Source organism: Schistocerca cancellata, chromosome 9 (assembly GCF_023864275.1).
Source record: "Schistocerca cancellata isolate TAMUIC-IGC-003103 chromosome 9, iqSchCanc2.1, whole genome shotgun sequence".
Classification (NCBI taxonomy): domain Eukaryota; kingdom Metazoa; phylum Arthropoda; class Insecta; order Orthoptera; family Acrididae; genus Schistocerca; species Schistocerca cancellata.
The window spans coordinates 144,608,478-144,633,729 of record NC_064634.1 but is presented as its reverse complement, the minus strand read 5'-3'; the positions used below and the strand labels follow the sequence as shown (position 1 = coordinate 144,633,729).

Here is a 25,252-nt window from a genome sequence, read left to right as displayed (position 1 = left end):
TGGGAAAATGTAATGTAAAAGTAGTGTTACAAAGCATGTTTTATTTAATGCTTGATTTTGTGGAAAACTTTTAGCATTGATTTCAAGTGGTCCTGGCTTGGTTCTTCACATAAACATACACTTCACTTTTTAAACCTGACACTACATATAGAGTAAGATGCACATGTATCCTTCCCAAAAAATAATGCACAATGATGGTTGTCAGAGTAGCAGCTGCCCGCCACAGCTTCTCAATCGACGCACCAACTTCACTTGTGCAGTTGGTGGCAGTGTCCACAGATCACTACTATGTGCAATGGGTGAGCTGTGATTTTGTCAGTCTAGTGAACACCTAGTTTAACTATTTAGTTGGGAATTTAATTAGTAGCATACGGCTGTGAGATCTAGAAAAATGGGACCAGAATAGTTTAAGTAATTTAATTTGTGGAGTAGAACAGTAAAGCTATGGAGTAAAACAGTAAAGCATTTAATGAGAAATTAGAAGATACATGAAGAAACTCACAGGGTGCCCTTAAACCCGAAGTGGAAGCTACCTTTCCAACTCAAGGGGATGCTACACTCAAGAAGTTAGAAGAAAGTATGAATCAAAAATTGGAGCCTGCTGCTAATGAGTTGCGGTGATTAAACTGCGGGCAGAAGAATTTAAAAATGATTTAATGATAACAGTTAACGTACAGAGAAATAAAATTACTGCTATGAAGAAATAATTAAATAATTTGCCTAGCAAAGTATAGATAGATATTAACACACAAAGTGTTTTCATGAGCAATGCGGTACATAATCATTTGAAAGAAATTCACAATAACGTACAATCCTATGACACCCAAATCTCACGTATACATGAGCAGTCAAATTGTCAGAGGTGGAAAAACTGTTAAATGAAATTTTGAGTCCTCAATCATCCTTGACCAGTTTGGAAGAGAGATTACAGGAGTCTGTTACATGAAGTACAGGATACAGCTGAATCTACTAGTATTAAAAAAAATTCTTTGGGATGTATTGTAGACACAGAAAGGCAATACAGAAATTATGGGACATCTTAGAAAATGCAAAAATAGAATTTAGAACTAATGAAACTAATAATAATGTGTTGGTGTACCTCTAGAGTTTTTTGGGGATATTCAAATGGGAAACAGAATAAACATTTCGAAACAGTTTGCAAAGCTCAAACCAGATGGGGAGGTGAATCCAACACATATGCAACATGGGCACAGATGATACCGAATTCCAGGTCATATTGAATTTGTTACTCCATACGTCCACTGCATTATCACCAGTACAGATAATGAAGAAGGAATTTATAGGAGAGCCAGTATTAGAATTCTTTAAATGGTCCCCTCCAAAGAAAAGAGGCAGCAGTAATAGACAATAAGATAAAAAGCAAGTTAAAGGAGTCCACACACACAGCAGACTACCTAAGTTTAACAACACAGCAGACACACCTATATTTAGTATAGATGACAACTTAGTAAAAGATGTCCATCATAGTTCCAACTTAAAGGAGATGAGTAAGTTCTTTCCATGGTATTGTGGAGCTTTCCAAGTGGTAATAATACAAAATCCTAAGGCACTGCTCCTGTTGATCCAAATACAGGCCAGGAAATGAATTATACAATATTGATACAGTTAAGAAATATACACCCCAGGAGAATTTACACACTGCAAATTCGGCAAAATAAAACCACATCTGCAGTCCGAGTTAATGGCTTGGCTATTTCTTCTGTAAGTTCCCCACACAAACTCCTTTCCCTTACGTTACTCTATGTTCCGTACCTCTTACTATTCTATCTTATTTAATAACTAAATTGCATCCAAGTTTGTGAAAGCAAAAATATAGCACTCAAAGTTGCTAAGCAGATAACTGGAATTATCCATTTTTTAAAACTATTTATAACATAGGGTTGGTTTCTTAAACAAAAAAGATAGACACATACATACACAAAGACGAAAAATGTCATGGGATACCTCTAATTGTCGGACCTCCTTTTACCCAGCATAGTGCAACTCGATGTGGCATGGACTCAAGTTGTTCGAAGTCCCCTGAATATTGATCCATGTTGCCTCTATGGCAATCCATAACTGCAAAAGTGTTCAAGTGTAGGATTTGTGCACGAACTAACCTATCAATCATGTCACCTAGATGTTCAATGGGATTCACGTTGGGCTATCAGGTTGGCTAAATCATTCACTTCAATTGTCCAGAATGTTCTTAAAATCAATTGCAAACAATTGTGGCCTGGTGAGATGGTGCATTGTCATCCATAAAAATTATATTGTTGTTTAGGAACATGAAACCCATGAATGGCTGCAAATGGTTTCCAAGTAGCTGAAAATAACCAGTGGACCCTATCCATTCACGTAAAAGCAGTCCACACCATTATGGAGCCACTACCACACCATTATGGAGCCACTACCAGCTTGCACAGTGCCTTGTTGACAATTGGGGTCCATGGCTTTGTGGTGTCTGTACCTCATTCAAACCCTACCATCACCTCTTACCAAGTGAAATCGTGACTCACCTGACAGAGCCACAGTTTTGCAGTTGTCTAGGGTCCAACAGGTATGGCAATGAGCCAAAGAGAAGCACTACAGACGATGTCAGGGTCTTAGCAAAGGCACTCACTTTGGTCGTCTGCTGCTATAACTCATCAATGCCATATTTTACCACAATGTCCTAGCGGATACATTCGTTGTATGTCTCACAGTGATTTCTATGATTATTTCATGCAGTGTTGCTTGCCTGTTAGAAATACTTTCAGTTGTCAAATGAATGTCATTGGCCATTGCATTGTCAGTGGTGAGGGATAATGCCTGAAATTTGGTGTTCTTGACACAATGGATCTTGGAATATCAAATTCAGAAATTATTTGCAAAATGTAATGTCCCATGCATCTAGCTCCAACTATCGTTTCATACTCAAGGTCAGAAATATTTCCACAAAATTCACCAGAGTACAAATAAAAGCTCCACCAATGCGCTGGCCTTTTCTATTATGTGTATGTGATACTACTGCCACTTGTATATGTACATATTGCTCTCCCATGACTTTTGTCACCTCAGTATACATATCATGTTACGCATACTTGGGATTTCTTTCTTTTTTTATGAGGAACAATACAAAATGGTAGGGTTTCTACTGCTTTATGCTAGAGGTTCTTTATGGTGAGTTGATAATGATGACAATAAAGAGACAGACTTCTGATGATGACTGACAGTTTACTACCCACCCTCCCCTTCTTTCACCTGTGGCTCTTTCTTTCCACACTTACAACAGATATTTGCTAAGGTTAACTTTTGGGGCCCGCAACAGTCAAGTTGTGAAAAGTCTGTTCATTAGCAAATGTTAAACAACTTCTCCCTCCGGTGCCACAACAAATAGCATTGGCAGATGTGGTAATTCCTTGGGGTAGGGAGTAGTAAGGGATTCTGTTTTGGAGCCATCTTCTTTCTTCCTTCAACTTTAATGAATCTAATCTCTACTTCCTTTCTTCCTTCTCTGCAAAGTGTACCAGTTCTATCTTTTCCTCTATCCATATTCATAAGTTTCTATTGGTTAAGCCCTTCTGTTTTCCGAGTGTTTTGATCACAACCTGTTGCAACAGGATGACCGGTAGGACTTGTACATATGGATGTAATTTTCATACCACACATTTATTGTGTTTGTCAGTATGCTGCACGTTAGGTTCATACATTGTGGGGGCGAAGATAACAGGGGAGAGCCCATGCGTGCAGCGCAAGAGTCTGAAATTAACCATGCTAACATGAGCGTAACGAGCAGAAGAAGCAGTGCCATATAACGAGAAATCAGTAAATTGATACCACAGATTCCCTATCAACAGAACAACATTATGTTACCAACTTTAAATAAAGAAGGTGCTACACAAAGAATAGGAGTGGCAGGTACAAAAATTAGGTTATATTTAAGCAACATAACATTCCATCCGTGTCAGAAGACAGTTAATCACCTTGTAATGTCTCTTGCAGCGGTCTCTCCGCGATATTTTCAAAAATTTTATAAATTATATAACTCATATCTCGAAATATCTCTTCTTATCTTACCGATTATCAATGCAAAGTAGTTTCAAGCCCAATTATTCCTTGGAGCGTCCATTTACTCCATGGAATAGCTTCTCTGCTATCTATGTTTTCTCTTATAAAAAGAATAGAGGACTTCTTGCCGATTAGTCGTGAAAGAAGGATGTATATGTACGTATTGTTGGGCTAGTCGCCATCTTGATGAGATTCTGTATGAGAAGGAATTTAATACATGAACTAAACTAAAGTAAGTGTGTTTGCGTATTATTTAACTGATTATTATTGACAGTGTCTGCTTACTACGCTGTGTTGCACGGGATCAGTGGGGAACGTCTGATTTACACTGGACGAACCTGCCGTTTTGTATGCTCAAGATATCCAGTTACTTCAAATAAATAGGCTAACACGGTCTTACCAGCAGATCTCCGGTCTTCCCCATGTGATCACCGAAAGTTAATAATTATTACAAATATTTTCAGGAGATCGACTGACAATTTTCGTTGCACCGAGACTTCGAAATGGCTTCACTGCCTTACGGAATATAAGTTAAGCTCAATTTAATCAGGATAGAACAGTATTGAACTGTGTGAATGTGATAAGCCTGCTTTGTGAATGAAAATTCCCTTAACATGATCAGTGAAGCTAAATCAGGCCGGTGTGAGAGAGGTTTTTAAATTTCTGACATCACACAAAATATATTAAATTTGGCTTCACTGTGACAGGACTCATTTTTGAGCATTACTTAAACATTGTGTGAATTTTATGTTGCATGTGCACGAGAGAAAAGAAGACGAGGCCTGTTCCAGAAGTCACAATTTCGCCACAACCTATGAGAACGTCGTTCAGACCAGACAATATACAATTAAATTTTTGTAGATAGAAATTTATAATAACAATTTAAATGTCTATTGGTTTGAATCAGATTGATTGGGTTGAACTTTAGATAGGAAGTGTTTATTATAAGTGAGTATTATGCAAAGTTTAGGTCAGTGACATTATTAACTCAGATGCGAGTGACTTTATATATTTGTTGTTCTGTGTATTAATGGTTCTTACTAGGGCGGCTTATAAAATGGCAATGCAACAGCAGAGCGAATCACAACAGCCCTCAGCTGTTTCTGAGGTTAGTGAAACATTAGACGCTACCTTAACTGAAGTAGTGGCTAGTGGCAGCATTAGTCAGGCACCACAACAAAGCTTAAGTGTTTCGATGTCATCTGAGCAGGACGAAATAAACCCATTGACTGTAATCATGCAGCAGTTAACACTGTTAGCCAAAAATGTAACAGACTTAACTAAAGTGCAAATAGAGATTAAAAGGGAATTAACTAAAGTGCAAATAGAGACTGAAAGGGAATTAACTGAAGCGCAAATAGAGAAGGGAAATGAATGAACAATTAGCAGCCAATCAAGTGAAAGTTCAGGAGAAATTAGAAGCTAATCAAGCGGAATTAAATAATAAATTAGTAGAGAGTTTTCAGAAACTTGATGATAAATTAAATAAAACTGCAGAAGAATTGAAAATTCAGAATGAAAAGACAGAATTAAAATTAGCTGCTCAAATTGAGCAAGTCACTCAGCAGTGTAATGAAAATGCGAAGAAGTTACGCCTAGAGCTAACTGAGTATGTTGCTACTAAGCTTGATACTATTAAAGAGCAGGTCGAGTCAGTCCCACAGATAGTTAAAGCACAAGAACAGATGCAATGTTCTATGGCAGTAATTCCGGTATTAGTTGAAGTTCAAGATGAATTAAAGCAACAAGTAAATGAGATGTCAGCAGATATGCAGGATTTGAGACAATCACAAGACAAGATCCCGAAGGACATCCAAAATTTGGATAAATCCATAAATAACATAAAGGAGAGACAAGACGAGGTTGATCATAAGGTAAACATTCTCGCGGGGAAATTCTCGCAGTTAAGTTTAGAAAGGCAAAGCATTTCTTCAGACAATACTGAACATACGGTCAGAGCAGCTATACAATCTATGACCGAGAGTTCTGAAGAAAATTTATTCAATAAAGGTTTTCGAAAAGCCAAAGAACAACTAGGCGAAGAACTTAAACAATGGAAAGAAAACATTGAGAGATCTTTAAATCTATCTCGAGAAGATTTGTGTTCCAAGCAAGGAAATGAACCCATGACAAGATCTATCAATGAAGCTACATTATTTACCCGATCAAGTACAGACAGGGACATTAATGCACACGTTCGTTTTTGCAATCAACATCAATCACAACACTATGAGGGCAGTCATAAGGACTGTAATTGTAAAAGCAATACTGAGGAGAAAATATTGAAACAACATCAATTCCAGATCTACAACCCAGACAAGAAAAATGTTCATCCCGTAGTGTTTATAAGAAGTTTTAGGGGAGTACTGCCAAAAAATTGGAGTGAGTGGCAAAAGGTTAGTTTCGTGACCGGTTATATTCAGGGGTCAGGAGCTATATGGGCATCTGATATGATATCAACTTGGGACACATATGAAGATTTTGAACGAGCATTTTTATCCAAATACTGGTCTGAAGGAGTACAAGAACGTTTAAGGCAGGAGGTATTATACCCGGAACCTTTTTCCTTTTCACGTGGGTGTTTAAAGAAATACTTTGAGAAATATATAAACAAATCGCGGTATTGGGAAAAGCCTATGCCTCTACAAGATGTGATTGGCATACTAAAATCTCGACTTCCGGCCAGCATCAGATATAGAATGCTTTATATTAATGAGCATGACCTTGACTCTTTCATGACTACGCTTAACACTATAGATATGATCGAGGAAGATGAACATCGGCCAAGACAACCGGTTATGCAGAGGAGAGCGATTGAGGCGCCAAACGCAAACCGGAATGGAAACGGATTTAATAATTATTATACTAGGAATAGTCAGAGATTCAACGGAAATGGAAATTTCAATAACAGTGCTGCGAGGGGCAGATTCAGAGACAATCGAACAGGTCGCAGATACAACCCAATGTTTGGAAATGCAAGAGATTATCAGAACCAGCAGTCTTCAAATAATAATAATGCGTACAGAAATTCTGACCCTCGATTTGAAGCAAATAACACAACCAGTCATCAACAACAACCAGTCATCAACAACAACCAGTCATCAACAACAACCAGTCATCAACAACAACCAGTCATCAACAACAACCAGTCATCAACAACAACCAGTCATCAACAACAACCAGTCATCAACAACAACCAGTCATCAACAACAACCAGTCATAACAGAAGTAGTAGATGATTCAAGAGGAAATAATAATCGACATTTAAACTGAAGAGGGCTGCTTTATGCTCCGTAAAGTCGGCCGGGGAATATAAAAGGGGCAAACCTGTTTTAAACAAAATTAATTCCGTGGCAATGTTGAGATATAATGAAGGTGAATTAATGACAGATGAATTGACGAGAGACTTAGAGGCCTGTGTAGTCAAAGATAAAAGGGTTCCTGAGTCTGAGATCATCACAGAAGTGGGAGGAATTTTAACCAATGTTGTATTGGACACAGCTTCATCTACAGACGTAGTATCCGGAAATTTGTTTCGCAGAATTAGTAAAATTAAGAAAATCCCTGTCCTACCAGTACAAAATTGCCGAGTTATAGGTGCAGTGGGAGCAAAATCCCGGAACGTCAAGATACAAACGCTTATAGAGATAAAATTGGGAAATGTAGCTAAACAATGCACATTCCTTGTAGTGGAAAAGTTGTTAGTAGAATGTATTCTTGGCATTGGAACTTTGCAAGCCTGCAATTGCAAGTTGGACTTTGTAGAAGGAAAGGTGCATTTTGAAATCGAAGATCAATTTGTTACACTGATCTTACTAAGAAAGGAGGCAGTGTATGAGCGATATTTCCGTGGTGGTGCTGTGCAGTTGATTTGTGCTGAAAATAATAATATGTGCCGACTACCGATCAAGTCAATTCAAGAAGAGGATTTCAGACAAACAGTCGAACAGAAGATTGCTGAGTCAGATTGCCTAACAGATAGTCAGAGGGAACAATTATTCAATATATTAACAGAATATGAGTCAGTTTTCGATGAAAAGCCCGGAATTATTAGAGGATATGTTTGTACATTACAGATTAAGCCCCATAAGACATTTCGCCGCACACACCATCCCATTCCCTGGCGATTAAAAAAACCAGTTCAGGAAGAGATACAAAAATAAAATTGTTAAACTGGAATCTTATTGAACCGTCGAACAGCTCATATTGTTCTCCGTTGCTTGTTGTACCAAAGCCAGGAGGAAAAGTTCGACTGGTATTAGATGCAAGGGAAATTAATAAAATTATAGTATCTGTGCGCACACATCCGGAGAACATCGATGAGTTAATACAGAAATTTCAAGATGTATCCTATTTAACCAGTATTGATTTGAGAAGTTCATTCTGGCAAGTCCAGTTAGACAAGGACTCAAGAAAATATAATGCTTTTATATATGGAGGGAGAAGCTATCAGTTCAAGGTCGTTTCGTTTGGTCTCAATATCAGCTCTGGAGTTTTTATTTCTGCGTTGGACTATGCCCTAGGACCAGAACTACGTAGTCGAATAACAATTTTTGTGGACGATCTATTAATTGCCTCTAAAACTTGGAAGGAACATGTACAACTTATTAGGAGGATTTTTGCAGTGTTCAAACAAACTGGTATAACTGCAAATCTAAAAAAAAATCCCAATTTTCTCCACAGAGAATTAAATTCTTAGGACATATGATTAATGCAAAAGGCATTCTTCCAACAGAAGCGAAGATTAGTGCGACAAAAAATTTTCCAACTCCAAGAAACAGAAGACAACTGAAAGGCTTTATAGGCTTGGCTTCATTTTTTCGTCGATTTATTAAAACTCAAGCAATGAACTCTGAAGCACTAAACCGGCTCCTGAGGAAAGATGTACCATGGCAATGGTCTAATGATTGTGAAATTAAGGATCAACTGATAAATGCTCCGTTATTATACCACCCTGATATGAATGTCGGATTCTGTTTAGCCACTGATTCATCAGATGTGGGATTAGGATCTTGTTTATTTCAAATTAGGTACATCGATGGTGTAAAAAACTTTTGTCCAATTGCATTTGCTAGCAGAGTTTTATCCACCTGTGAAAGAGCATATACCACTACGGAATTGGAAGCGTTTGTAGTTATTTGGTCTTTGAAAAGGTTTAATTATGATGTATATGGCTCAAGGATAGCCGTTTATTGTGACCACCAATCACTAGCCTTTTTACAAACTTTTAAGTTGCTGCATCCTCGCTTGTCAAGGTGGACGCTGGCACTGCAAGAATATCAGTTTCAAATTATTCATGTAGCCGGAAAAGAAAATATTATAGCTGACGCGTTGTCAAGATCTCCAGAAGGAATAACACCTGAACTAGATGTAAATAACAAGGCAGAATTTCCAGTGCTTCTTCTTCAAGAAAATAATTACAAGTTATATTATATTCATTTATGTAAGACAATGGCTCAGCTTCAGAAGAAGGATCGACGATGGAATGCTATAATACGACAATTCAATCAACAAAAATCCTATGGTCAATTTGGAATACTACCGGCTTGTGAATAATATTTTATTTTTTAAATCTGGGAAGGCTGAGAATCCAAAGTGGTGTGTCTGCATACCCGAAGAATATGAAAAACGATTAATTTGGTTTACACATTTGACCTGGGGTCATGTTGGTGTTGTAAAGTGTGCTAATAAGATTAGATATTATTGTTACTTCCCAAATACAAGGCGAAAAGTGCACAAAGTCATACAGAAATGTGTTCTCTGTCAAAAGGCAAAGCCGGACAACAAGGGAAATAAAATTGCGCTTCACTCAATAATACCTGAAGCACTAAGATCACTTATATCATGTGATATTTGTGGACCACTTCCTAGAGCCAGAGGTGGTGTTAAGTACATTATTGGATTCTGTGATGTGTTAACAAAATACGTTAAATATATCGTATAAAATCAGCAACTGCCAAAATGTCATGGGAAGAAAAATTCACAATGCTCTCATTAATATTACGGAGAAAGCAAGACAGCGAAAGGAAATCTATGACAGAAACATCAAACGGATTCAGACTTTCAATATCGAACAAAAAATTCTTTTAAGAAGACACATCAAGTCATCTAGGTTGAAGAAGACCATCAGAAAATGGAATCTAATTTATACAGGTCCATATATAATAGTTGATATACCGAATCCTGGTGTGTATTTATTAGCATATCCGGATTCTGGAAGAATAAAAGGATTATTTCCCCCATGTAGACCTAAAGAGGTACTTTTAAGGAAAGTGTTTCAAATTAAATGAACAGTCTGTATGAAGTAATTGAGTGTTAAAAAAAAAAATAATAATTGAAGTGCGAAGGACAGTATGCCTCAGCTACTGTGATAGGTTAAATGACAGCATGCCAAGCATCTGTGATAGTTTAATGAACAGTAAGCGATTGCTTCTGTGATAGTATAGGAATATTTAGAAAAGTAAGTGGAACTGTAGCTATTGCTGCTGTGAAGACTTACGGATTATCTGGCTACACGATGATCACTAAAGAAGCTTATGCGTGTGAAATAATATACATTCAGGGAGTGTTAATCTCCAGTGAGAATAAGTTTACTGAAACTGTATGATCGAATACGGCGCTTGCGTGTGAAGTTAGTGTTTGTAAACTGACAGTTCACAGGAGAACAAATGAACCGCGTTAGGAAGTTAGAATCGGTTGCTACTGTCCACAGATATAAAGACTCGCTGTTTGTTTTTGTTTTGAGGCAGATTTTATCTTTCTTATGAATTCTAGGTAACTCTCAAATTTCTAAATTATTCTGTCTTTCCTATCATCTGCGATACCTAGTTGGGGTCTAAGCCTCCAGGTTTTCCGGTGTTTCCCTGTAAAGGCCAGTTCCTGAATAGGTAGACCTGATTAACAACTATATAAGTCCATCTTCCCTGGTTGCGTTCGTGGTATGCGGGTATGCCCCAGTACACGTGAAAGCAACAACTAGTTATCTAGTAACGAAGATACAAAATTATAAAAGAAAAAATCTTACTAACTTCTTAAAATTTATAGGAACATATATTCCACAAATTCTAACGAGTTAGCTAAGCCAATAGTTAGCTCGCAAAGTGGATACATATCAACTTTGCTCGCGCGATATTTTCAAAAATTTTATAAATTATATAACTCAGTACATATCTCGAAATATCTCTTCTTATATTACCGATTATCAATGCAAAGTAGTTTCAAGCCCAATTATTCCTTGGAGCGTCCATTTACTCCATGGAATAGCTTCTCTGCTATCTATGTTTTCTCTTATAAAAAGAATAGAGGACTTCTTGCCGATTAGTCGTGAAAGAAGGATGTATATGTACGTATTGTTGGGCTAGTCGCCATCTTGATGAGAGTCTGTATGAGAAGGAATTTAATACATGAACTAAACTAAAGTAAGTGTGTTCGCGTATTATTTAACTGATTATTACTGACAGTGTCTGCTTACTACGCTGTGTTGCACGGGACCAGTGGGGAGCGTCTGATTTACACTGGACGAACCTGCCGTTTTGTATGCTCAAGATATCCAGACTTCGAAATGGCTTCACTGCCTTATGGAATTTAAGTTAAGCTCAATTTAATCAGGATAGAACAGTATTGAACTGTGTGAATGTGATAAGCCTGCTTTGTGAATTAAAATTCCCTTAACATACGCATGTTTTTACTATCCTGATCAGTGAAGCTAAATCAGGCCGGTGTGAGAGAGGTTTTTAAATTTTTGACATCACACAAAATATATTAAAACCTGAATATATATTAGACATGTGTGTTTTATGAAGTACCTGAGTATGGAGAGACGAAAATACAGTTATCTCGACTATTGTAGCAGGTTTTGTCACCAATATAAAAATCCACTGAGTTTTCGAAGCATGAAAATGGCAATTTCAGTCCTTGCTTTATACAGTGAAACCTCTATTTTATATTTTCGTGCAGTCCATACTCAAAAAATGCAAAACTGAGGAAAATGCAGAATTAAGGTAAATGTTAATAACCCTCCAAAATATGAGCAAAAACACATGTAACTGGCATATATGATGATAAATCGCAATCTCCTCTGTCTAGTTGAAGGAAATTAAATGTATAGTACAATGTTTCTACAACAATTTGTGGTAATGAATTTCATCAGTTATTAAAATATCACAGATGTGGAAGTGGTTAAACAATATGCATAAATGTGGAAATCTGCTTAATGACATGCTTTGTCACTATTGCTGTTATTATTTAATGTTTTTCTTATGAGCCACACTTCATATGCTCACTACTGTTAAAAGTGATATTTTGGGCTTGATGAGAGAAACACGAGACATGAAAACATGAGTTTACTTCCCCAATTGATTTCAAAAGCTTATAGAAGTCGTCAGTTCAGTGAATTTCTGTAGACTGTGCAAAATGTAAATTTGAAAGAAAGCTCAGGTGCCACAGTTTCACTTCATGCCTTCGAACACTGCTGCCAATCTTTACGATCTACAGTGTTTGGTGCGTGTGGTGCAAAGTATATGTGTATGTACTTGTTGCAACTGCATCATGTCAGATTTTAACACGAAAGTCTTTAAAATGTGCTATCGAAAAACCTTTGTCCTACTTCCATGTGTAATCTCTGTCTTACCACATTACCTGCTGAAAAGTAATTTTCAGCACTTCACACAATGCTTTCACCCCACTGTCGCTGAAGGGCTACTCCTCCTTGCCACACATCCTGTAGGCAATCTCATTTTACGTATGTTAGTGTGGGGTGGTGGCTGTGGTGGCTATTGGGTGACTTAACAAATCGCCAGCCAATAAGAATTCACTAGCCAGAAATGGGCAATGTTTCATTGATTATGACTGAGCATATTCTTCGAGACTCAGTGTTTGAATTTAAAAGGTTGAAAATCGATTTTGTTGCTGAATACAGTACATCGGAAACACACGCAAAAAGATGAGACTGTGTTCTAAGTGGCACAAGAAAAGCTGATGGCTGGGCTCCTACATCACGTATCAGCTTATCCGGAACACATTGCGGGACAGTCTTGTTTTTCCATTACTGCTGCATCCTGGGAGTATTTGTATCATAATTGTGCGGTGAAGCTAAATGTTGCAAGTCATGTTGGCTACACCAATGTGGATTGTGCCAGCATTTTCTCTCTCCCTTCTTCCCTCTTCACAATGGCCTAAAATATTCCCTTAACTCCGCCACCACCTCTGGTGTGAACTGTGTCTGCTGCGCCACTTATAACTCATTCAGTCACATCAAATGTCAATAGGAAGAAAAATGAATAAAGTCAAGTGAGAGGCCCAGTAAGAACTCGAAACCAAGGCAAACCTTACTAGGAAGAAATGTAAAATCAGTTGAATTTTTAGCATTGATCCTACTGGTTTTTCACAGGAGCTATGAATTTATGGCGTAGAATCACAAAAAACGTAAAATTGAAGAATGTAAAATCAAAGTTCCACTGCATATCTTGCAGTATTTTAATAATAAAGTGAGCTGTATGTGTTGCTTGGAATAATTTTAAATACATACATAGTAGCATACCTAAATCATCCTAAGAAAAGGAAATGAACATGGGAATATTGTTACCCAAAGTTATACACTAACACCAATGTGTTTTCGTACATCAACACAATTGTAGGTAAAATTTTTTTTTATAAAGGGTATGGTGTGGTATGTTTTAAAAATGAGGTAAACAAACACCAGAAGTGAAGTAAACCCTATCTGTCACGATGTGAGAAATGAAACTGAGGTACTGTGCAGACAAATTTTATATGGTGACTTTACCCTGCGTTAGATGAGATGAGGGAGTTGAAAATGGGTAGGCAGATCTAGAGAGAGGCTGTCTTATGACAGGTCAGGGCATTTAAGGAAAAAAATAACAACTGGGGCTAGATATACCCAACAGAGCTATCTACTCCTTTGCTTAGAATTATTTTCATCTGAAGGGAAGAATGGTTGTACAGTAAGTTCTCATAGAAAGGGCTGAAAACAGTTATTAAAGTTGGAGAAGTCGTGCCGAGTCGCAGTTGTTAACTATGTTGGAAGTGGAATCCAAACTAGTTAGCAGCAAACAATTTTACCACAGAACCAATGTGTGGTAATCTGCATTCTGAGTATGCTGATATTTTGTAACTGAGATTTGAATGCAATTCATTTTACATGAAGAAAACAAATCTCACATACTTATACACTAAAAGCACAATTAATGTTATTGAGTGTGTAACAACCGGGCATTAACAACATGGTATGGTTAATTACTAGACCCATCTTTCGTGCTAACTCGAAGAGCCAAGGAAATACTCCATATATTTACTGAGAATAAATGAAATGGGTAACAGATTGTAATATAGTACCAGATATCTTACGTTTAATTGTAAAGAATGCGTTAAAAAAGAGTGCCCAACATCTTTCATCTCAGTGGTGGGATCTGTAGTGAGGGTGCTCATGGCTCTTCCAAATACTTTACGGAGTGGGGAAAAATGCACTTTGTTCATCCCAATCTGTGATATTGCACATGGTGCATTTGCTGTGACGTAACATAGCAGGGGCAAAGATCACTGTGGTGAGCGCAGCAGCACTTGCTAGCTGTGGACATTTGTGTCTTGGTGACACCTCTTGAAGGTGTCATGAACACATCCGAGAAATTGGACATACTACAACGTAAACACTAAAGACAAAAGAAGACTGTAAATACTCGGCTCTTAAGTAAGTTCAATGTAGTCGGGCTATTGATTGATGTCTCTGAATGAATTTATGAGTTACTACTATTTGGATCAGTCTTCACAACAGATGTACATGGTAGAAACAATACAGGAGATTATAGTTTAAGAGCTGCTCTTCATTCAGCAGCTGGAAGGAGTGTGAGACACTCTTAGAGCAACAACCGGCCTTGGGATGAAGTGAAGAGGAATATATGTTCACGTACGGCCGTGGTATGGAGTATATTGACGACTGGAACAAAACAAAAATGTGACTGTATTGGAACAAGAATAGTCAAAGATAGCACACACCACACCACCCTGACAAATCCACCACATAATGTTCCCCCACTTGAGGTCGAGGTGCTACAGTCAAGTCACCCCCCCCCCCCCCCCCCCAACACACACACACATTATATTGTACTAAGGTGCACCAACAATAAAACATTAAAGATGTTTTTAACATTTTATTTCCATCTACATTTTGGTAACATTAATCAGATACATTTAATATTTAAAGCATTTTGCGAACTTGTAAAACCAAAATACAAGCTGAATTTTGTATGCACATGTAAGCAGGCTCTCATTATCCAAATTGCGAATGTGATTTGGCAGCTTGGAGGGTTTATCGGAAAGATAGAAATTGAGAGATGGTTGTTACATGTGAATTAATTTGTGTACAATGATCCAGCATAGAGAAAAAGGAGGCAAGACGATGACAAGCAGCAAGGAAGGCTAAAATGTGTGATGATGGCAGAAGGTAAACAATATCTGAGTGAAACAATGACAATATTTATTTCACACAGAATGCCACACACAGCATCTGAACTGAAACATGCCTACATTATTTCAATTAGATTTCATGTAACAAAGGTGTCGCCCCACTACAGTAAATGTATTTCATTGCCTGCAAAATTTGCTCATTCACAACTACAGTAGCTTATATACAAAATGCAGACTGCCATCCACAGTTGAAAAGCAATCCAAACAAATCTCACAGACTCAGATTTAGCAGGAGCACATGCACAGAAACACATCATTTTCAAAGTAATTAAATTGTTGCATAACTACGTTTACTACTACTTGTTCAGAAATTTATAATAAAACAATAATTTAAGTTTATGATGTACAAACCTCACACTCTGTTTCAATTTGGCAGGTGACAGCCCATCTGCTTGGAGAAGTTCTTCAAACCATTCTTTTGTTTCATTCTGTGGGTATACTACATCATGGCCAGGTAGTGGTAAAACAATATCATAAATTGTGAAGTCTTTCACATCACTTTCTGAAAGTATTCGCACAGAGGGTTTCTGTCTGTTGCTCGCATTGTCATCAGCAGTATCACCTAAGTGAGAAGTTTTCATAACTTCAAGCTTAGAATACACAGCACATGGAACATTAATACTTTGCATTTTCTTAATGAATTGCATAAAATTATTTATCTCACATAAGAATCAGTATCTCTATTTGAAGAATTATAGTGACTATTATGTTAGACAATTTGTTAGAGCCTTACAGCATGAGTAAAGTGTTGTTCTTTGTCGGATGTCCATTTTCCACAACATCTGTTCAAAATCTGTCTCTTATTAAGATATATAGGATATATATAGGACATATATATATAGGATATATATAGGATATATATTATTAGGATATATCAAAAAACTTTGACAACAAACACAAATTATAGTTTACGGTACAGGTACATGACAGTAATTCATGTTACTATTTATTAATTTATGATGTAACTGCATAGATGAAAAATCTACTCACCAACCAGTGGCTTGTGAAAACACATAAAAGTTATAGAAATGTGCAAGCCTTCTGAGCCAGTGGCTGCTCCTCCTGGCCGAAGGATCAAAGGGGAAGGAGAAGGAATGAGGGTAAAAGGATTGGCAAGGTTTCAGAATGGAAAGAGCTAGGGAAATGTCGCCCAGAACCCTGAGTGAAGAGAGACTTACTAAAATTGATGGAAAGGAAGGCTGAGTGTTGGGGGCTGCACTGGATGAGATCTGAAACCTGAGAGCTTAAAGGCAGAAGACAGTGCAATAAAGAAGACAGAAATTACTGAAAAAAAAATTGAAAGAGTTAATAAGAGTAGATTACATCTTTCATGGTGGTTTTTCAGTAATCTCTGCCTTGATTATCATCCTATCTTCCACCTTTAAGCTCTCAGGTTTTTGAATTTCATCTCTTGCAGTCCTCAATATATCATTTGCATTAGATTACTGCCATAAACAGAAAACGAAATTTGCCAAACTTTTTCCACTCCATTGTGGCAGGTTGCTACACCAACTGGTTTCGAATTATTTCAGAATGAAAACAGTCTTGGTTGAAAAGTTTTTAAATATCAATGTGTGTCACACTTTTGGGGCATCAACAGATTGTCAATAAAAACAAGAAGCCAATCAATTTGAAACAAACAGTGAAATGGAGCTGGAACGCATCCATCATTTAAACACACAAAATATAAAGTAGACCTCGTTAAAATGAAGCTGCCACTACATTATCAAGAAGGTGGCGTAAAAACTTCAACAACTATCACATTACTCTGAACATTACCAGCTGACTCTGCCATAGCTGTATCAAATAGGGCCACACTTACAAAATAAACACGGTATGAGCCACATGCAGCACAATTTCCATTTGCCCCACACACAAAGAAATATTATTGTGACTGATCAAGATGCAAGCAAGACAGAGATTATAGTGACTAGTATGTTAGACAATTTACGAAAAGAGATGCCATGGCAGTGTGTATGATCAGCATAAGGAACGTTTACTGAACACAAAAACTACATAAAATGCATGTATGCAAACCATTGCAATCACATGAAACCAGAAGTACAGCAAGGTATCCCTATATAAAGCAGAAAAAAATAAGTAAAACACTGAAATCAAGAATATTATGATACAATGCTAAAAACGTTTTGTATGTTGCTGGAATGATACCTTTTATTTTATGTCTCCACAGCATTATTTTTAACTTACGTTCATTTTGTTGTGAGGGAAAGACAGGGGATTTCAAGTGGTCTTATTAATGATCTTTTACCATAGGTTATTGTTTTATGTGCCATAACTTATATTTCTTTATTTTAATGCCCAAAAATAGCTCTTCAACCTAGTTTGCAATGCTGATGACTGCCCCTTCCCCTGACTCTGATACCTTGATGTTTGCACTTGTTAATCTTGTACACATAGGCTGTCCATCCACTTCAAAATTCAGCTATTTTACTTCATATGACTGTTTCAGTGACATATTTTGACTAACTGTTTCTTCATCTCATGATTTCACCTATTCTTTCTGCTCTGCATAGGAGTACCTTAACGCTTTCATTTGATTGCAATGGTTTACATATAATTCATCTTAATTTATTAGATTTATGTAGTTTTTCTCTTTCATAAATGTGCCTTATGCCAATCATGTGCATCACCTGGGCACATTATACACAGTGTTTGCATCTTTATCTGACACAGTAATATCTGTGTATGTGCTGAATGGACATTGTGCCGTGTGCAGCACATAGCGCGATTATTTTGTAAGTATGGTCCTATGTTGTACTGCTGTGGTGGAGTCAGGTGGTGTGCTCTAACACAACACATGCAGTCGAAATTTTTCTGCGACCTTGTTGATGATATACTGGCTGTTTTCTTTTCTTTTAACTAGGCCCAATTTACATTCTACATTTTTATGATCGATGGATTACATATCCAGTTACTTTTATGCCCTTTCTCCATGGCTTTATGATGAATGGGCTACATATTCAGCTACTTTTACGCCAGTTGCTATTACTTTTAGTTCTTTTTTACCTGGATAGTCTTACAAGATAGGACCACACCCCCTCCACTATTTCTTTGTAGCTGATTGGTTTCTTCTTTTTATCAACAATCTAATGATACCTCAAAAGGGTGAAACAATATTAAATAATATTAGACTACTAGATAACTTCGTAACCAAGACTTGTTTCCAATTTGAAATGATTTTTGCCATCACATCTTGTAATGTCAATTTGAATCAATTTAGTTGCCACACAGATTGACAGTTCAGTATTCAACAAGATACCTATTCCGTATGCTGTGGTTGAGCCCCATCTTGCATGAACCACATTATGCCTGGTCTATCCTCCAATGCTTGCTGAGTGGTGACAAAATGTTATTGTTTTAAAACTCCAATGTAGTGTTCACTGCTTACTGTTTCTTGCTTGAAGAAAGGACCAATACAGTCTCTGATGCATACTGGAGCTCAAGCTGTAATTTTGGCAGAACACAGTGGTTTCACTTCACGCTAGTTTTCTTTATTCATACATTCATTCACACGCTGAAGTTTGATTTGACTGTGAACCATATGCAGAAAACACCAAATCCTTTATCACCAATTAATGTAAGACTCTGGTTTGCAAAGTCAGCCCTTTGCCCCACAGCATGTAAAGGTTTGACCTTGTGACTGGAAACACACACAGATTGTTTCTCAACTCCACACATCCTCAAATGCTTCAAAACAGCCTGTGATGCAGTTCTTCAGTTAGATTTGCTCTGATATCTCTCAGTAAGTCTCGAAATTGTGGCGACATTTTCGGGACAAATTTAAGTTGGCCTGGACCAACATTTCCATTAATCGTCACTCACACTGCCTGCCCGTTCAAATCTACCAGAGCACTTTTGAGTCACCCTGGGCATTGGAGTATTATTTATAGGCATTAGGTATTGCTATTACAGTGCATCTGTTAGTAGCTTTTGTAACTATTACTTCAGAACTGCTCTATAATATTCTCACTGTTTTCACAATACATGTACCTTCTGTTGCATTGAATTCTTCTACCAATCTTTGTTTTCATGTTATTTAATATTAAAATCAAGGAGTTCCTGGTTAGCCACCATGTACTAGCCCAAAACATGTTTAAGTCAAGAGTCAAACAATGGAAAGTCCCGGCTGAAATAACAACACTATGGAAAGGATAGACTGCCACTCACCACAGAAGATGTGTTTAGTCACCTGACAGGCATGTTGAAAAAGGCTGCTAAAATATTAAAGGTTTTTTGGATGAAGTCCTTTTTCAGCAGAAAAACACACATATTTACACTAGCACAACTCTCAAACACATGACCGTTGTCTCAGGGCCCTGGAGACCAACTGTGACTGCATCTGACGAAGCAGCAATCTGCTTAGATGGGTTGTAGGTGTAAGGAGAAGGCATGAGGCGGATGGAGGTGGGAAGGGGAGGGACAGCAGAGTAAGTGTGTGAGAAGATGTTTGTGGTGTCTGTTGGGGCATCCAGGGTCTTGGTGGGGACAGAATAGGGCTGTTTGGTGCAGTATCAGGAGCTATGCTTGAGGATACAAGAAGAAGGCAAAAGAACTCGTAGGGGCTCTGGTAGGTTAGACGACATTTGTGATACTAGAGTGGGAGCATGGAAGGGGATAGGTAGGTGAGAGACAGGGGCTACAGAAGGTTGAAGAACAGGGTTAGGAGTTCCTACCTGAGCAATTCAGAAAAGCTGGTGGTGGTAGGAATAATCCAAATGGCACAAGCTGTGAAGCAATCAAAGTTAAGTACGCTGAGTTAGGCAGCACATTCAGCAACTGGGTTGTCTAGCTGTTTCTTGGCCACAATTTGGCGGGGGCCATTCATGCACACAGACAGCTGATCTTATCCACATAGACTTATATCCACGTAGAAAGTGTCACAGTGGTTGCAGCTTAGTTTGTAGATCACGTGGCTCCCTTCACAGGTAGCCACGCCTCCAATGGGCTAGGTGTCTGTGAAAGGACAAGAGTAGCTGGTAGTGGGATGATGTACGGGACAGGTCTTGCATACAGGTCTGTTGCGAGGATGCAAGTTATGATACAAGGGGGTAAGATGCAGGAATGGAGTAGAACAAGGATAATAAGTAGATTCGGTGGGCAGCGGAACATCACTGAGAGAGGGATGGGGAGTATACTCCTTATTTGAGGCCACAATGCTAGACAGTCAAGACCCTGTCAGACAATATGATTCAGTTGCTCCAGTCCTGAGAGATACAAAGGTCATGAGAGGAGTGCACCTATGTGGCTGTATAGTGGGTATGCGGGAGGTGGTAGAAGACTACAAATGCAAGGAACAAGAGATCTGTCTATCCACATGAATGGCCATCATCAAACTGGCCAAGAGAGAGCTGGTCCATCCAGTTGCTGAAAATGCCGGTCAACATTACATGCTTCACTTTAATGACCGATTCACAGCCCATGCCATCTGGGTTATTCCTACCCACGTCAGCTTTTCTGGATTGCGTAACTTTGAACTCTCTCTATAACATGCCCTTTGTTCCCGTAAGCCCCCTGGCCTAAACCGTCATTAGTCCCGTCTTCCACCTACCTATACCCTTTCCTGCTCCTGCTGACGTACGACATGTCTTCTATCCTGCCAATGCACCTGTCAGCCTTTGCCCCACCTCTACTTCTCTCCTCATTCTTTTTCTGTATAACCATGTCCCCAATCCGTTGAGGCACTGCCTCTCGACACTCTGCTTCACTGTCCTATCCTGTTCCCACCAAGGCCCTGCATGCTATAACAGGTAGCACTAGCACCCACCCCCTCCCCCCACTCTGCTATCCCTCCCCGTCCTACCTCATGCCTCATACTTACCCACACCACCCATCCCAGCAGACTGCTGTTTCGTCAGACTTATTTTGTGTGTGTGTGTGTGTGTGTGTGTGTGTGTGTGTGTGTGTGTGTGTGTGTTTTCCACTACAGAAAGACAGTCCAAATGATTCATTATTTCAGCACTCTATTATTGTATCTATTTGAGACTGAACACCACCTTTAAATGGTGAGTTGTAATATCCTCCATGTTGTTGAAGTTAGAAGAAGATGAAGTTAGAATAGAGGAGCAGATTAGATGTGAGTAAAGTGGAGTAAAAGAGAGGTCAAGTCAGCATTAAAAATAAAAGAGGGGGGAAGAAAAGGAGAGGGAACTTGATGAATAAATTAAACAAGGAGTAAGACCGGATTGCTAGGTTGCAGGATCAGTTAAGTAGAACAGGAAACAATAAAACAGGACAGTGAGTACATAAGAAGCTAGACTATCTTTCATATGGGCAAACTGATGCATACATGAAACACTAATTATGGCAAATAAAGTTTTAAGACTTTGTGATAACAATGGAGAAAGGAGAGGGACCCACAGAAACATGACTGATATACGACTGTGAGGAAACCAATGGAAAAACTTGCACCTTTAAACAAAAATAGAACATTATTAAACATGAAGTACTAAGAAAATACACTGTCACCATCCCATAAAATTCTGAAATACTGTGGAATCTCGTTAGCACATTTAGAAAGATCACAGATTTTGAATGTCACAAGTGCGAAAACGTACTACTGAAAAATACCTAATCTGATAATGATTCGATTTTTTCATTAGTAAAAATGCAGAATTAAGAGTACCATATTTAGGGTATGCCGAACTTACTGACAAGCTATCTCATTATAGTATAATTGAAAAAGCAAGAACATGTAATTTACATGTTAGTATAAAAGAAGCCAAAATGTCGTAAATACAGTAACACTGGCTACCCCAATATAATGGCTGTGTGCACTTCTACCATCACCCAACTGGAACGCAAGAAACTCATGCGACTTGAGAGTGTAGCCTCTAGCACTGAAAACATGAACCTGGTATGACAAACAGAAAAAATAAAAATATTCCAAAATTGAAATTTTTGGTACTGTTCTCAAAACAAAAACACATTGTTCATTTACTGTCTCTGCATCGGTGAATCACTAATGGTAATCTAATAAGAGATCGCCACTTCAAGAAACTATTGATACCTCGTACATCTTGTCAGCCTAACTACACTATAACACAGTAAGATATTGTGTGCCATCCTGTTTTCACAAAGGTTTGAAAACTTAGCAATGGTTGGCTATTTCTTTTAGTCTAACTTTACTATTGTTTTGTCCATCTTAGGTAATACCTTCATCAATTCTTCGTCGACTGCAAAACCAAAAACAGTTCTTTACTGTGTCCACTGCTTTAATAACTATTGACACTGTAGGAACTGGCAAAGATTCTTGTTCATCCTTATCCTCACTTTCTTATTATTTCTCTGCCATCTGTTTTAATAGGAGCTTCAACTGTCATGGACTGACAAGACACCAACACCTTTGTCACATTCAATGTATTCATCGAAGCTGAGGGAGGTAGGCAGTGTTTTCCTCTTGCCCATTTCTTGCTGCCATTGCTCAGCTGCAATTCCTGTTTACTGGCATAAAGTCTTCTGAAAGTATCTGGTGAAACCCAGCCTTCTTTAAATGATCTGAGATCATGCTATCTTGCACAGAACCCCAGACACTTCTATAAAATGCATAATGTCCAAGATAGTAACATTTCTCATTGTATTATGAGCAAGTTACTGAACATGGTTGTCCAAAATTCCTTTACCAAAGAAGACCAAGGAAATATTCCAGAATTCAAACCAAGGACAACTGCCAACACAAGTAAGTAGATATCCTCAATGTTCCTCTGCACAGTGAAACAGCTTAAATTACTTATAAATGAATGGTATCCGGTCCTGATGTCAAAGAGTTTGGGCAGACATATCTGCCCAAACTCTTTGCCTTTACAAATGTCTGCTTGTGTCTGTGTATGTGCGGGTGTGTGTGTGTGTGTGTGTGTGTGTGTGTGTGTGTGTGTGGGCGCGCGCGCGCGCACGCGCCAGTGTATACCTGTCCTTTTTTCCCCCTAAGGTAAGTCTTTCCGCTCCCGGGATTGGAATGACTCCTTACCCTCTCCCTTAAAACCCACATCCTTTCATCTATCCCTCTCCTTCCCTCTTTCCTGACGAAGCAACCGGGGGTTGCGAAAGCTCGAAATTTTGTGTGTGTGTTTTTTATTGTGCCTATCTACCAGCGCTTTCCCATTTGGTAAGTCATGGAATCTTTGTTTTTAATATATTTTTCCCATGTGGAATGTTTCTTTCTATTACATAACACGAAAGTGCTGGCAGGTCGATAGACACACAAACAAACACAAACATACACATAAAATTCAAGCTTTCGCAACCAACTGTTGCTTCGTCAGGAAAGAGGGAAGGAGAGGGAAAGACGAAAGGATGTGGGTTTTAAGGGAGAGGGTAAGGGGTCATTCCAATCCCGGAAGCAGAAAGACTTACCTTAGGGGGAAAAAAAGGACAGGTATACACTCGCACACACACACACACACACACACACACACACACACACACATATATATATATATATATATATATATATATATATATATATATATATATATATAAGAACCGCAGGTCCCAACACACTTCCCTGCAGCACAGCTGAATTTGCTTCTACATCTGATGACGACTCTTCATCAAAGATAACATGTGCATCCTCCCTACCAAAAAGTCCTCATCCCGTCACAAATGTCACTTGATCATACTTTTGACAAAAAATGAAGGTGTGGTACAGAGTCAAATGCTTTTCAGAAATATGCATTGCATTGCATTGCATGAGCAATGTTTTTAGAATCCATGCAGGTTGGCACTGAGGAGATCATTCTATTCTAGATACCTCACATGTTTGAGCTCAGTATATGTTTTAAGATTCTACAACAAATTGATGCCAAGGATATTGGACAGTAGTTTTGTGGATCATTTCTACTACTTCTCTAGTAGTCATTACTCACGTGTTCACGTTAAAACTACTTTTACATGGAAATGTCTGCACATTTTTTGAAGCATCACAGACTTTTCACCTTCCCAATTATTAGTGCAACATAATAAAATATTTAGCCTTTCTCTACCAAATTTTCCACAATGGTTTTCTCACCTCTGAACTACTAGAGTTTTGTCTGGCATATGGTGAAAAGTAAGAGGCCTGTTTCATCTGCATTAAAAACGTCATTGGGGCTATACTTTTCTATGATTGATGGAAGAGATTTCTTCCATGACTGAACAGTGTCAACATTTATGCTTCCAGCCTCTCACTTTTCTACACTAAATTGCGTCTGTTCTTGAACCTTACAATTCAAGGATAAGTAGATAGTTAGAAATTTGCAAGACCCAACTTGAGTGCCAAATATATTCCTTTAGCATGAAACACAGCAAGATCAATTGGAATATTTGAAGCATGAGCTTGTTTAGCCAACATCAACAGCACATGTTATCCATTTCTGTAAACTGGTTGTTGTGCACTCATCTTTGTTTGTCATTTCAGCCTACCATACATGGTGCTTCGATCATTTCTATTTGCTCACCACTGTATTTAATGTTGATGAAGGAATGTTCAGTTTGTTGTGTAGTATCAGCACTCTTCATGTGTCAATTTTTGTCCACTTTCTGAGTAATGTTCCACTATTCTTAATTTATTAACTCTCACTAGAAATAACACTGGTGACTGAGTTACACACAATTCGGTTTGTTGTTGGGCTGCTATCGAAGTCTGATGATGTCAGAGCTACTTCCAACCTACACGAACTACTTATGCGCATCATTTCTATCACAGTAAACAATCTGCATGAATAGGTTG

General features: G+C 38.2%; 1 protein-coding gene across 1 annotated transcript in view; it reads right to left on the bottom strand.

The window, feature by feature from the left end:
* Window positions 1–25,252, bottom strand: part of LOC126100948 (uncharacterized) — a 149,349-nt gene that overhangs the window by 40,252 nt on the left and 83,845 nt on the right. Inside the window, exon 10 of the mRNA XM_049911609.1 lies at window positions 15,880–16,090. Within this exon, the coding sequence (XP_049767566.1) occupies window positions 15,880–16,090 (211 nt within the window). The remainder of the gene's footprint in view (window positions 1–15,879; window positions 16,091–25,252) is intronic.